Consider the following 13,108-nt stretch of genomic DNA (forward strand, 5'->3'; position numbering starts at 1 on the left):
AGTAAGGTGTTGTTTTTATGTTATGGCTGATAACTTTTATAACCAAAAACCCACTTTATAGTAGGGATATTTAAGTAAGAGGCAGTTTAAGAAGGATTCCGATCGGGGCCTTACATACCTACATACTAATGTACCTACCCTAGTAGGTTAGGTTAGTTACTACTATGTACCTACCTCAGTGCTGCACTTGGTGGGGTAGATCCATGTAGTTACAGGGGCGTAATGTATGTATGTACGTATCCAGTGTAGAACTATCAGAAGACTCAGAGCTTACTATTAAATAGTTACCTATTACATAAATATATATGTTAGGTAAATATAACTTATGTAGATAGTGTCTTGCAAGAGCCGCAACCCCTTAACCTAACCACATGCTCCTAGCCTACATGGTACCTAACCTACCTCTTATAGGTACTCAACCTCTTTACAATGGGATTCCCTTGCCCCATCAAGTAATCATGTATATCCATGTGGATATATACCTAATATATTATATCTTGGAACTGAATTGACGCCTTCGAAGCCTTCACATAGTACTAAGCACTATATAGCCTAATTTGGACATTTACATCATTTAGTCCATCCATCCATACGACAAACTTCAATGTTAGTGGCAAGTCGCATGATGTGCTACTGACGATATGGCACATGTCATTCCTCTTAGCGAGCTCGTGGGCAGCAGTGTCACCTGGTCGGATATTATGGGCATCGTTCACTAGGAGTGAGACGCATAGGACAGGTTTCAGAACAACTTATCTTGTTCAAGAATTTGGTTTCTAACGTCTTTGGTGGAACATGGGTTTGGAGCACAGGTTTCCCAAAACGGCCGAGTTACTTTACTATGTCCACGTTCGGCATCCAACTCATGAACTAGCCCCTTATAAAGGCCCATATACCTACCTACCTACCTAGGGTAGGCAACTACCGGGCCCAAATTCGAAAAGTCAATATAAAGACATGAGTTATAGTTTATATCGTAGCAATTGGATTTAACTTCGTGGCATAGAGAGAGGTTTGTCATTCTGTCACATAGGTATGGTTTCTCCTTTCTTTTTCAATAGCATCCATTGATCCCATCAGCGAGCTATGAACCCCCTATTCAAGGCCCTGTTTTGATATACGTTCCCTGAAACAGATATACCAGATACGACAAGACCCTCGGCGCTCAAGTTAGATAGATACCGACGCCGTAGTCTCGGTCCATATACCATCCTCGCAAGCCATTGGCGATGCACTCAGTCATGATAGTCTCGGTCATGTGCTGAGCAGCGATAGAAGGGGAGATGGTAGATGAACCAACGCGTTGCGGACAGACGGAGCCGGTGCAGTTGCCCGATACAACCCTGTAGCAGCCCTCGACTAGCTTGACGGTGATGTCGCCTTGGACAGCCTGGAGCTGTTTGATTGCGTTGCTGCAGTCCTCTGTCGAGGGGGCAGGGCCCTTAATTGCTGATGTATTAATAAAAGAGCCATGCTGTGAAAGATGAATAAATTACTTACAAACTCGGGCGTGGATTCATGACAGCGGTGGACTGCATCTCGACGCTTATTAGCGTGCACCACGGTTGGCTCGGTCAACTCAGTACTAAGGTGGGCAAGCATAATATTTGGCATGATATCGGGTGAGACAGAGGAGGCCTTTACATCCTTTCTTTGCTCCATGGGAATGGTAGCTGCAGTAGCCCCAGAATTCAGGAGGCCGGTGGCGATGACAGCCAATGTGACCATTTGTGAGAAAAACATGATGGGTTGACATGTAAAGTTCACGGTGGTATTGGTATTGGTGTCAGTGTCAGTGTCAGTGTCGATGTCGATGTCGATATCAGTCTCAAAAAGTAGGAAAAGAAAATGTCCGCAGGGCAAGTGAGGTAAGATGGTTTCGTCTTTGTGGATTGTGATGCCTGAGGGCAGATCTTGGACCTGCAATGTCGGTGTTTGCTTTCTAAGATTGCTCCTGGGAAATACCTGAGGTATGTACTACCTATGTATGTAGTAACTGCCATGTGGTACTAGGTACTAACATTGTTCGCGTGAGACAGAGGAAAGTTTGAAAGAGGAAACAAGTAGAAAATTAATAATAACTGGCAGCTACGATTTATATATGCAGGTGCGAGTGCGAATAAGTAGGTACGTATAAGTATGTGTATGGCCTATGTGTATGGCCTATGTAAGGAAGGAGCCACCCAGAAGATTCAGTACTAGGTAGGTACCCAGTACTATGTACCTTGGGAATTCCTCTTGATTTTCGAAGTAACTTGATGTTGACGTTGATAAGATGGTAGATGGCAGTTCCGTCAGTGACGCAAAGACGATTGAGGGCATATGATTGCATTACAAGGCCCTAGTTAGTCGTGGTAAATATCAAATGAAAGAAAATGCCACACTATATATCATACATAGTCACAGAAACGCAACATATCACTTACCTAAAGGTTACAATGCATTTGCATTATAGAATATCCATATGCAATGCTAGATATATACTTGTAGGGGGTTAGTCCGGTGTTCACCAGCGTGGTTTGTCGTTCTCCTGAATCCAGACGAGACAAATATATATCTCAACTTTGTAAAACACTACGACCTATATCTAATCATTCACAAGTCTTAGGTGAAGTGAAGGCACTAACTAAGTTGGCGTATTTAGTGACTACAAGTACATATTGATCACTTCCTAATAGCAGTGCCCTATGGTTTTACATATAACTCCAACCTGTTTGAGCCTTTCAAGGCTAGTAGAATGTCGCCCAGGTTACATCTCTCTTGCCAGACCAGTTTCGGCTGTTTCCTCATCGCATCGCATAAACCCACCATTAAGATACCCATAATCGGTAGGTACCCGCATGACTGTTAATGTTAGGGTGGTCACCCAAGACTCCCATCTTCCCCTGGCTGATGCAGCTATCTAGCAATGGGGTGGTTATATAAGTGGCCAGCCACGCTCCAGTTCGGTTCACGGGCTTGGTGACGTAGGGTTGGGCACAAAATCGAATCTTGCAAGTTCCCTTTTCCCACACGGCACAAATGTTGGAGTAGAGCTTGATTCCTTGCTGACTCTCAGCCTGTATGGAGTCAATGGCTGTCTGACAGTCCGCGACGGAGGTGTTTGTGACCTAAGTCAGAGTTAGGGCGTGTACGGTCATATACCATAAGGTGGGTTGGGTGAACTATCATTACTTACACCATAACAAGTGAAGGCGTCTCGTTTCCCAAGAATAGGTGGTGGCATGGGAGATGCGACGTCAGGATCAACCGTGATAGCATTGGCCATTACACCCTTGCCCAGACAGAAGCCAAAGGCCGACACAAGGACGGTAGTGCTGCACTTCATGACGATAACTTGGTCTTAAGTAGGAAAGAAAGCCTTGTGGTTATATTCCTCGAGTCACAGTATCGACTGAATAATGAATGTATGCTGTTGCTCTAGTATTTATCACATTGAAAGCATGAATGAAGAACTTGAGGTGGTGAATGTGGCAGGAATAATGAAATAAGAAGTAGATAGATTCTTGATTTGAAGAAATGTGGGTGCTAGATGGGAGTTGCGAAAGGAGGCAAGAACGTCCTGCCTGGTTGTACATGTCCCAACGTGAAGAACTTCAATGTTCGATCATTGATGTTGCTACTATGTACATGTACAAGTGTATCTCCCGCATCAATACATATGTATGTATTAAGAGTTGGACGTGAGATGCTATGTATATCAAGTATTAGTTAGATAGTAGGACACCAAGTACCTAGTAGCAAACAACCAAACCCTATCGGAAGACCAACGGTTGTCTGCAGCTTTTTTTGTTTTTTCCCCAATCTCTACCAAGAATTATCTACTCATGGCTCGATTTGGTACCTTAGATTTATCTCTTGGGCACACATGTGTAGTCTATACTTGGGTGTAGGTGGAACCTATTTCATTTGAAGTCACCGTAGCACCATAACAACACCTAGATGTAGAAAATGAAAATTTCAAATTTGGAAGTGGCAAGTATATATGTAGGTTAAGTTGGTACGTAATACCTAGGGTAGGTTGAATATTGGTGATTTTCCATGTTGTTTAAACAGATGTCGTCAACACGATCTTAAGCCACAGATAAGTACCCTAGGTAGGCACGTACCATGTAGGGATCGCCATTAGAAAGCCTATCACATATAGTTATGTACTTACATAATATTACTAGTACGTATGTAATTAGCCTTGAGGTGCATTAGTAATTTAGTATGTATCACATCAATGTAGTTACATATCAACTGATAAGTTCATAACCTACCTAGGGTACATATGTACCTAGGTATGTACATACATACATACATATGCATGTAGGATTATGCTCAAACCTTGGAACCACTGTAGCTCGAAGTTTGGTACAATACGATAAATCTCTGATATCCATCAATGATACGTCGTACATCTATGTACTACGTATGTACCTAACTATTAGCCCCTCGAGTAGATAACTTGAAAGCGTTAGGTACATCAAAATCAGAGTTTGAACTTGAAAGCGATCATTATCTCTTCGCGTAACTATGTACTTGAACCCTAGCATTTGACAAACATCAAACGTTGACGTGATTTGGCATTATGTAGGTATCTACATAGGTACATATGTAGTACATACCCTTGATAGTAGTAGGTATGTACTTTTAATATTGTTCAACCACATGCAACTCTCATTGCTACTCAAGGGTATCTTATACCTACTACCTACCTACGAACCCTTAAAACATAGGACATTGATTTCTTATCTGAGAAAAAGAATAGGAAGAACCGGCTCTATATTTGTATTTTTGAACTGAGTCGGAATTATCCGTTATGGTGCGATAATGGTGTCTTAGTACAACGTGCTACACGTGTAGGTTAAGCTAAAAGATCTGGGACTAGGAAGAGGATCCTTCATGCGAGATCACTTATCCTAATTCAATCGTATTATCTGTATTACTACTAGGTAGTTTACTATGTTACTATGTAGGCAGTGTATTGCAATTTGCATGATCTACATAGTATACCTGATCAGAGCAGGAAGCGCAAAGCATCAATTGATATGTATACACATACTATTTTCCACCTAGAACGTTGAATCTGTGTATCTTGTGATTTGGTAAGAATAATTTTGAAGTCGTAGCATTCAATGTTGATCTAAAGGTGTGTAGTACAATATGAGCTGCACTTTGTAGTAAGTTTGTACCAACTTCAAGCGCATAACACTGCATACCTTAGGTGCCTTGGTATATGTCCTCATCGCTACCTAGTATCTTCATAGATGATAGTACTAGGTAGCATTTAACATTCAATGTTCTCGTCCGCACCTAGTAAATACGTACCTACATATGTATGTTACAGTATATAGATAGATTGGTCTAGACTAGGGTGAGTGCCACATATATACATACATAGTACTATGATAGTATACTAGGTTAGTAGTATGTATGCACTTAGTTGTAGTGTTGTGTTAGTGCAGGGCCAAGCTTAAGAAAGGGAGCAACGCTAATACCAACTGAAGGATTTAGGCCGGTGACTATCCATACCAGCTACATACAGGAAATAATGAATTTATCCTTATCCATGTAGGTTAGTTAACTACTTATCATTTCTATTCAAGTATATAATAGTGGACACCTATACATACGTCGTAGTATGACTGGATATATCATATATGTACTATGTATTATGTATCATGTATTATGCACCTACTAGGTATATAAATAGTATGTGATTCCCACATGGATTGGTGAAAGAAAAAAAAAACATGTGATCAATTAGATCATTGATGAACTGACCTGGAAACTTAGTTGTGGGTTGCACTCTACATATTAAAAAGACGGAAAGGAAAAGGGAGAGTGAAAAGACAAGAAAAGAAAAAAGGTCACGTCCAAACGCTATTCCCTGAGCGCTTAGACCCACATCTCCAGCTTTTAGCACGGGTGTAAGCGGTAGAAACACTACTGCATCTACTAACTAGGTCCCTGGTACATGCCTAATTTGGCCAGGTAACCCCCTGTTCCCCCTTTTTGATTGAACCAGAACTCTCAGGCCATGCAGCCACCAAAAACGCACCATCCCCAGACCGTGACTTCAATGCTCTATCTGTAAGGCCCAGACCATATTCATTCGACCTTTCCCTCATTCAATTTTGCCATTCTTTTAAACTTCAAGGTCGCTTGTTCCTTGCATGATCACGTACGACCCCCCTCAACAAGACGACGTCCATTCATTTTTCAATCCTTTCTTTTGGGTCGTACGTAGTTGGTTGTTGTAGTTCATCTCAAAGAGATCATTGATACTACCTAGTACACATAATACATACATACGTACCCTTTCGCTCGTTCCTACATATTACATACATGTAGATAGATCATTCATTTACACAAACACACAAACACACGAACACGAACACACACAACAAAACGAGCACACAACACATCCCACACCAATACCGGAATTCTTACCCAAACCCAATCAATTCATCTCAAACTTTGATACCACCACCCGAACATACATACCTAGGTATTCATCAATGTATTGAAAGAACGAGCGTCCTTGGTCATATACAACATCCCCAACAATTAGTCGGGAAGAACCTAATACCTAAGGTTTAAGCAAGTCGCAAGAGCACAGAAATAACCATATCCATCACGCCAATTCGAAGCTAGTCCCTCATAGGCCTACTTGGCCGAGTTGTGACCTCTCCCACTCCCATTCCTGTTTTTCTGGTGAGTTCAGCTCTTGCCATTTGCGATGTTTGCATCGTTTTACTCTTGTATTGACCCTTCAGCTTAGTAGTCATCCGCCTCTACTTCCGGAATGACTGAATAGGAATACCGCCAAATCATTTCACTTTCAACAACCCCTCCTTGTGTCTGGCTTCCTCAACAAGCCCGATCCTGAAACCGCGACGCTTATATAGTAGCGACCTCGACTTCGACTTTGCTCTCACAGACCGTCTCCCATTCACACCTCCATAAAATGGCTTCCATCACCGTGGATGAGAAATCCTCCAAGCCCAATCCGTTGGCCATCTGTACCCAGCAACTGCTGGCACCCGACCACAACAAAAGCCCCGAGTTGGGCATGGAACTTCGTCGAAACTCAAGCCTATCAACACCTAATTCTGCCTCCGCCCCCAATGGATTTGATACTGATGTCGAGGCAATGATGCCCGTAAAATCTTCCGAGTACCTCAACAAAACCACCACCTCCAATCCCAAACTAAAATCGGATTGTCAAGTCTGGCCCGGCCAGGATCATTGGCGACAAAAGGCACGGGCTGCCAAGATGAACAACAGATCTTGCCAATGCCTGGCCCACCTTAGTCATCGAAATAGAATCATCGCCAAAATCCTCATTGTATTTTTAATTGTGGGCGTTGCCGTTGGCGTGGGATTTGGTATCAGCAAACCGCTCGGTGCAGGCATTTGGCAGCCCAAGGATCACTAATTTACCTGTACCGTTACTATAAAGGGCGAGACCATGGTCTTGCGCACTCGTGGATAAATTGGATTGTCGCAGTGCCAAAAACGATATTCCAATAATCCAATAGACGAGGCTATTCTTGCGTGAGGTACAGCAGAGTTTACTCTGCTAGCTACAGCCGCTCTTCGAGGGATGTTCTACGTGAAGAAGCCGGAACCTTGCAAACCGCCGACGTCCACAACGTCACTTACCTTGCTTCACAATTGCTAGGGTTAATAACTGGTCGATACCCATCTGGACCCCGACTCATGTATAAATTCGCGGTTCATAACAGGTCATGGGAAAACGGAACCATATCAAGACTATAATATGGAAGGGCGTTAGGAGTACATATGAACTACGAAAAAAAAACGCATATTACGACACTGGGGTTTCTTATTCTTGTGAAACATCGCTATTGGAGCTCAGGAGCACGGCGTTTAAGCCGGTATAGAGAGAGGGGCCTTTGACATGGGATCGATACTAGGTGCTTCGCGGCGCGTATAAAAATGATCAACACGAATGGTCGGCTATGTAACGACCATCATTACGCAAAATTCAGGGTCTTCATCTTATTCTCTTAATCCAAGGGAATAAATATATCATGTCGTTTGACTTAAATTAAAGTTGCTAGGTGATATACCTAGTAGACAAATATCATAGGCCAAGCACCATTAACAATGTCCATCTGTCAAGTTCTATTACCAAAAAAAACAAGTAAAATTACCAAATATGGAGCGGATAGCATAGCATGTTCGTGTTGAATGAACTCGTCATTTTTTAAAGGGGCACTTCTTCTAAGTCTGAAAGGTATCCTCCCTCGTTGCCCAATGGCTTACGTTTTATACCAGTATGCATATTGGTTTTCGGCTTAGCCGTGTCAAATTGTGTGAAAGAATCCGTTCGTTTTCTGTCCGTGCTGGAACTCGTCATTATGGTGCCTCCCAGCCCTTCAGACCCCTCAGAGGCTGCAATAGCTTCTCTCCATGGGAACCATGCCCGCTCAAATACCGGGCCACGATCTGCCGTCTCGATGTCACTCTGGCGCCTGGCCATTCTATCGCGCCTGATGGAAATCAGAGAAACTGCCACGAAAGCAACTGGAATCAGGCTAAGCACAACATACATGAATGTCCAGTTGCTATTGTTGTAGAGCTGGGGATTTTCTATAGCCATATCACAAGCCTAGTCTTCTTTTGAAGTTAACGGTATGAAAACAAGGTGGGTGCCCTTACGAGGAAATTAAAAACCGAAGCAATAACGAAAACTGCTATCTATTGTCAATAAGGCTAGGGAGAGAGGAATAGGTAGGGAAAGGGGGCGGGGGCGGGATGATGCCTGTTTCTCTGGTAAATTTGGCGTCGAAAAGTTCACTTCTGCTTTGAGTCGAAAAAGTTCAACCTAGAGGCATAGCTATGACTTGGGGAGAGGTGGCGTTAAATAGCTTCGAGGTGCACAAAAGCCTTGTTCTGTCGGGCTCACGGTCTAAGGAAGCTATAGGGCCTTTGTTCCTAAGCTTGAATCATGTTGTAGTACTCTTCCATTTAGGCCTGCTGCCTAGTCTTTGTTTAGGTACAGTGCGGCTTGGAAGCCTTTGGAAGATTGTGTTCTGATAGGCAGCCCTCTGTATAGTCGCATGTCAGTGGCGGCTATCCTTTTATGCTCGTAGTGGCACAGAACATAATATGTAATATGTATATACACTACCTAAATAAGTACCCAAGTCTATAAGTATCGTATGCATCAGTAATGGTATGGTATCATCCCCGGTCTATTCCGAATGATTGGGGATCCAGCGAGGCCAATAAAAACCATGTCGATTACAGCCAAGCTCGAACAGCAGTAGGCGTCAAACATCCAATACGATGAGTAGCGATTCCTAACCCGGCAATTCCACGTCTAGGGAATAGTTACTCTCTATATCCAGTCTACATCCAGTCACCCCCAAACGCCGTCCCAAAGCCTCCATGACCCCCCTGTGTCTGTCCGCCACTGGGTACCGCAAACATATCGCCCCAGTCGATGACTCCTATTCCAAGCATCTGATCCCACGTCACATCCACGGGGGGCTGAGTATTTCCTGGTAGACCAACGTTGTGGCTATTCAAGCCAGGCGACTCATCAACGCGTGTGCTCTTACTCTCGTCTAGTGGAAGGAGGCTTTGGAGCCTACGTATATAACCTGGCGTTTCGGGAGGCGAGTTCGTGGTTTCTCGTAGCATCTTTTCTCTAGCCTTCCAAGCGCGGATCGTACACAAGGCGGCCGCTACATGTGCCTTCACCGATAGGTCGTAGAGTTCTGTATGGAATCCGTATATGATTTCAACGGAGGCCCATGCTCTTTCTACTAGCTGCCCTGATGTGCGCCAGCTTAGCTGCCCAACCATATACAAAAATATTTCTATTTGAAAATGAGACATCACTATATTGCCATGTTAGCAACTGACGATTGGTAGATGAAGCAGTTGGGTCATCCAGAAAAAGACTTACTGAACCATGAAAATTGACCATGGGTCTGAGGTATCTGGTACATCCTCAAGTTCTGTTCTCCGGACGTGAGTGATATTTTAAATAAATTATCTTGGGGCGTCAGGATCTCCGTCCCCCATTCCGGTTGACTCCTCATAGGACAAATGAGTTGGCGTAGCTTCTCAATCATTAAATGCTTGGTCTCAGTCGCTAGTACATGTATCGGGCCCATCGAGACATCGCAGTACTTGCTTAGAAGCTCCGAGGCGTCTTTGTCCATCGCTTCGATACGCCTAGACGCCTTTTCAATCTTCTCTCTTTCCGGAGTTTCGGAGCCCACCTCGTTCTGCAAGATAACGTTGTGAAGTTCGGGCGTATCAACCAATACTTTCGCAATTTCGCAGCATATCAGACAAAATATCATATCCGTCGGGCTGTCTTTGGGCTGGATGGTTGTCATGGTAGGATAAAGGTCAGAATCGCTGATATTTAGTGGCGGTTTGGTGTCCCAGGAGCGTGGAAGCAGAGAATGGCCGAGGCCAGACATCAAGGCATACATGGCATCCAGCAGAATAATCCGCCACCAGATGCGTCGCCGCATTTCAGTCTCGAAAGGCGGAAGCCCAAGATAATCACCATCCCTATGAAGCCCCATCTTCTGCGCAACTCTCACGGTCACGCCATTCAGGATCCACGCGGCATGCCGGTCATATCGGCCAGGGAGAGAGAACTGAGAGGATCCCGTTAGTTTACAAGTATCTAGGTAGCTAAGGTAAAAACCCCCGTGCGTACCAAGAATAGCACCATGGCCTGTAGGACAACTAGGTCATAGTTTTTTAGAATGCCGATGCGCATCAAAGCCGAGCGACAACCTTTGGAAAAGCGACCATATGCCTCATCCTTGGTGTATCCAAATCGCTCTATGCACTCCTCCTCGGTCAAGGCTACTGCAGCCAACAAGTAGATAGAAAATAAAAGAGCCTCGATGTTTCTGGGTATGTTTGCTCTGCTTGACGCTGCTTCAACGAGCATGGGCTGAACTGAGGGCACGTGTATTACTTTGGTTAAGGGGTTGACTCTTTCGAGGAATATCTGCCACAAGCGAAAGACATGGGCTGGCTGGGGATGTAGTTCTTCCAAGTTGGTAGTGGAGGTGTCAGTTAGTACCAAGCCTGCGTTCAGATCGGAAACTTGAGAATCGGCAGGAGTGCAAGGGTCATCTATCATCTCTTCATCCTCGATGATTTCGCGCATCGCTGCGAGCTAGTGAGGGTGAGGGAGTAGAGTTAAAATCTAGGTCGTCAAGTATATGGGCGTAACGACGAATAGGTAGATAACCATGTGGGAATGAGGAGATGTGATAGGAGGTCAGAAACTCACCTCACCGTGAATAGTGACCCATAAGTAACTATCCAAAAATTTGATATTGCCATCGTCAAGTATCAACTTCCCGGGGGTCCTCCAAGGCTCCTCTTGGCTTGGGGACTCCGAAGACGAAGCGGGTGGTTTCGCCGTAGCATACTCTGATAATAGTTCCTCGCACCGCGCAAGCCTTTGTTGTAAGTCTTGATTGGGCCTTCTCCTCTTACGAGCGGGCGCGGGCGTGCTTGGTGTGCATGTGACGTTGGCCTACGCGTAGTACGTTAGGGGATATTTTGGATATTATGAGAAGAAATGAAAAGAGAAAAGATGATAAAAGAAGAGAAGGGAAGGGAGAGGGAAAGGGGGGGTGAACATAGAAGAGACTCTCACACAAGACTCACCTTGAGACAATTGGAACAAGGTGTTTTGCGATCACATTTGATCTTTCTATTCTGACATAATACCTATATAACAGATAAAAATGAGAACTGAGAGCTTTGCAAAAATATATAGTTGGCAATATAAATTACTCACACAAGCGAGCACCCTGGGTGGCTTTCCCGATGAGCTGGACGACATCATTGGTGCCAACTGGCTGTTACTTTCTTTTTTGGAATTCCGTATCCCGTATCCCGTATCCCGTATCCCGTATCCCGTAGCCCGTAGCCGATATTCTGAGCTGGATATGAAGAATACTAGACTCCCCTCACTGAATCTTTCGGGGTTCGGGGATAACTAGACAAGTAGATTTAGGGGATTCTCTTACGAAAGAATGAAAGAGAGGTGCGATGTATATGATGTGTATGATGTGTGTGATGTATGGGATGTATATCTATATGAATGCCCTTTTTTTTTTTTTTTGTGAACCTAGAAATGTCAATATCTTCTCGTCAAACAGGACCAACTGGATCAACTGGATCAAACTGGATCAAACTGGATCAAGCTGGGCTGGTCTAAGCACGTGCCATAACGAGCGAAACGCTAGGGTAAGACTCGTGTCGGAGGGGTTTGGACTTGATAGTAGCAGTGTAGTAGGTAGGTAAATAGGGACGTAGGTAAGTAGATAAGTAAAGTAGGTACTATGTAGGATGTAGATAGATAGATATTCAAAATGATTTACTCACCGAGTGCCAAATGCCAAATGCCAAATGCCAAATGCCTGCCAAATGCCAAATACCTGATGCTTTTGATTGCAGTCAGTGTGTAAAAAGGTGAGAACTTCAAATGTTTAATGTTGATATGTAGTTACTAAGTTTTACTAACATTGAAATGATTGAACATTGAACATTGAATACATTATCTAGGGTAATTAGTATGTACGTACATCCAGGGATATGGGATATGCACTATGCTATGTATTATGTATAGGTAGGCATCTGAAAGATTCTTATCGATTCTGTCAATATCAATTGATTTTCTAAGCAAATGCGTTAAAATGGCCTGCCGGCTTCCTGGACCTTGTAGCGATTGACTCTTACCATGCCTACTTTGTATAAGGTACCTTAGGTTGGCAGCATTTTAGTCTGACGCATCATTACATATACGCATACATATAGTATACATTACATTCGCGGAATAGTTTGATCCGGCCATGCTACGTGTGTGGAACAACATGTACAACAGTTGTACTAGTCACGTCAACTGACGGCCAACGGCCAACGGCATTTATTAATATAGATTATGTAAGCAATGCTACTTGTTTTTTCAAGCTTTTCTTTTTCACATTTCGTTAACCATCCCAGCCAATCAGCTTCGACTTAATTATGTGAAAAAGAAGATACCATGTAGTTACGTAGTTAGTTAATGATTAAATTGGTAGAATTTTTAAAGAAAGAA

At 43.6% G+C, this 13,108-nt stretch overlaps 4 protein-coding genes across 4 annotated transcripts; 1 reads left to right on the top strand and 3 right to left on the bottom strand.

Moving 5' to 3' along the window:
• Positions 1 to 2,566: 2,566 nt before the first annotated feature.
• Positions 2,567 to 4,072, bottom strand: GGS25DRAFT_490362 (uncharacterized protein). The gene is made up of 2 exons (XM_049260979.1): positions 3,179 to 4,072; positions 2,567 to 3,110 (listed from the first exon to the last, which is right to left on the bottom strand). Exons 1-2 carry the CDS (start codon positions 3,326 to 3,328, stop codon positions 2,811 to 2,813), a joined length of 450 nt encoding a protein of 149 aa, XP_049116592.1. The 5' UTR covers positions 3,329 to 4,072; the 3' UTR covers positions 2,567 to 2,810.
• Positions 4,073 to 6,529: 2,457 nt separating this feature from the next.
• On the top strand, positions 6,530 to 7,583 carry GGS25DRAFT_277217 (uncharacterized protein). Its single transcript, XM_049257437.1, has 2 exons — positions 6,530 to 6,702; positions 6,765 to 7,583. The coding sequence occupies exon 2, from the start codon at positions 6,956 to 6,958 to the stop codon at positions 7,424 to 7,426; it is 471 nt and encodes a 156-aa protein (XP_049116593.1). The 5' UTR covers positions 6,530 to 6,702; positions 6,765 to 6,955; the 3' UTR covers positions 7,427 to 7,583.
• A 475-nt stretch (positions 7,584 to 8,058) lies between these two features.
• Positions 8,059 to 8,737, bottom strand: GGS25DRAFT_277210 (uncharacterized protein). The gene has a single exon (XM_049257436.1). It carries the CDS (start codon positions 8,615 to 8,617, stop codon positions 8,222 to 8,224), a length of 396 nt encoding a protein of 131 aa, XP_049116594.1. The 5' UTR covers positions 8,618 to 8,737; the 3' UTR covers positions 8,059 to 8,221.
• A 474-nt stretch (positions 8,738 to 9,211) lies between these two features.
• GGS25DRAFT_277254 (fungal-specific transcription factor domain-containing protein) lies at positions 9,212 to 11,957 on the bottom strand. Its single transcript, XM_049257438.1, has 6 exons — positions 11,807 to 11,957; positions 11,674 to 11,736; positions 11,291 to 11,539; positions 10,703 to 11,173; positions 9,932 to 10,640; positions 9,212 to 9,863 (listed from the first exon to the last, which is right to left on the bottom strand). The coding sequence occupies exons 1-6, from the start codon at positions 11,852 to 11,854 to the stop codon at positions 9,370 to 9,372; spliced, it is 2,034 nt and encodes a 677-aa protein (XP_049116595.1). The 5' UTR covers positions 11,855 to 11,957; the 3' UTR covers positions 9,212 to 9,369.
• Positions 11,958 to 13,108: the final 1,151 nt, after the last annotated feature.

Source organism: Hypoxylon fragiforme, assembly GCF_022984875.1.
Source record: "Hypoxylon fragiforme strain CBS 206.31 chromosome Unknown GGS25scaffold_5, whole genome shotgun sequence".
NCBI lineage: Eukaryota > Fungi > Ascomycota > Sordariomycetes > Xylariales > Hypoxylaceae > Hypoxylon > Hypoxylon fragiforme.

What these genes read in the sequence shown, in the direction of transcription:
- GGS25DRAFT_277210 (XM_049257436.1), bottom strand. Translation starts at nt 8,617, where the DNA reads ATGGCTATAGAAAATCCCCAGCTCTACAACAATAGCAACTGGACATTC.
- GGS25DRAFT_490362 (XM_049260979.1), bottom strand. Translation starts at nt 3,328, where the DNA reads ATGAAGTGCAGCACTACCGTCCTTGTGTCGGCCTTTGGCTTCTGTCTG. An exon ending in ACGCCTTCACTTGTTATGGT is followed by an intron (nt 3,111 to 3,178) that starts GTAAGTAATGAT and finishes ACTCTGACTTAG; the next exon opens with GTCACAAACACCTCCGTCGC.
- GGS25DRAFT_277254 (XM_049257438.1), bottom strand. Translation starts at nt 11,854, where the DNA reads ATGATGTCGTCCAGCTCATCGGGAAAGCCACCCAGGGTGCTCGCTTGT. An exon ending in CTTGTTCCAATTGTCTCAAG is followed by an intron (nt 11,540 to 11,673) that starts GTGAGTCTTGTG and finishes TACTACGCGTAG; the next exon opens with GCCAACGTCACATGCACACC. An exon ending in TGGTCAATTTTCATGGTTCA is followed by an intron (nt 9,864 to 9,931) that starts GTAAGTCTTTTT and finishes ATGGCAATATAG; the next exon opens with TGATGTCTCATTTTCAAATA.
- GGS25DRAFT_277217 (XM_049257437.1), top strand. Translation starts at nt 6,956, where the DNA reads ATGGCTTCCATCACCGTGGATGAGAAATCCTCCAAGCCCAATCCGTTG.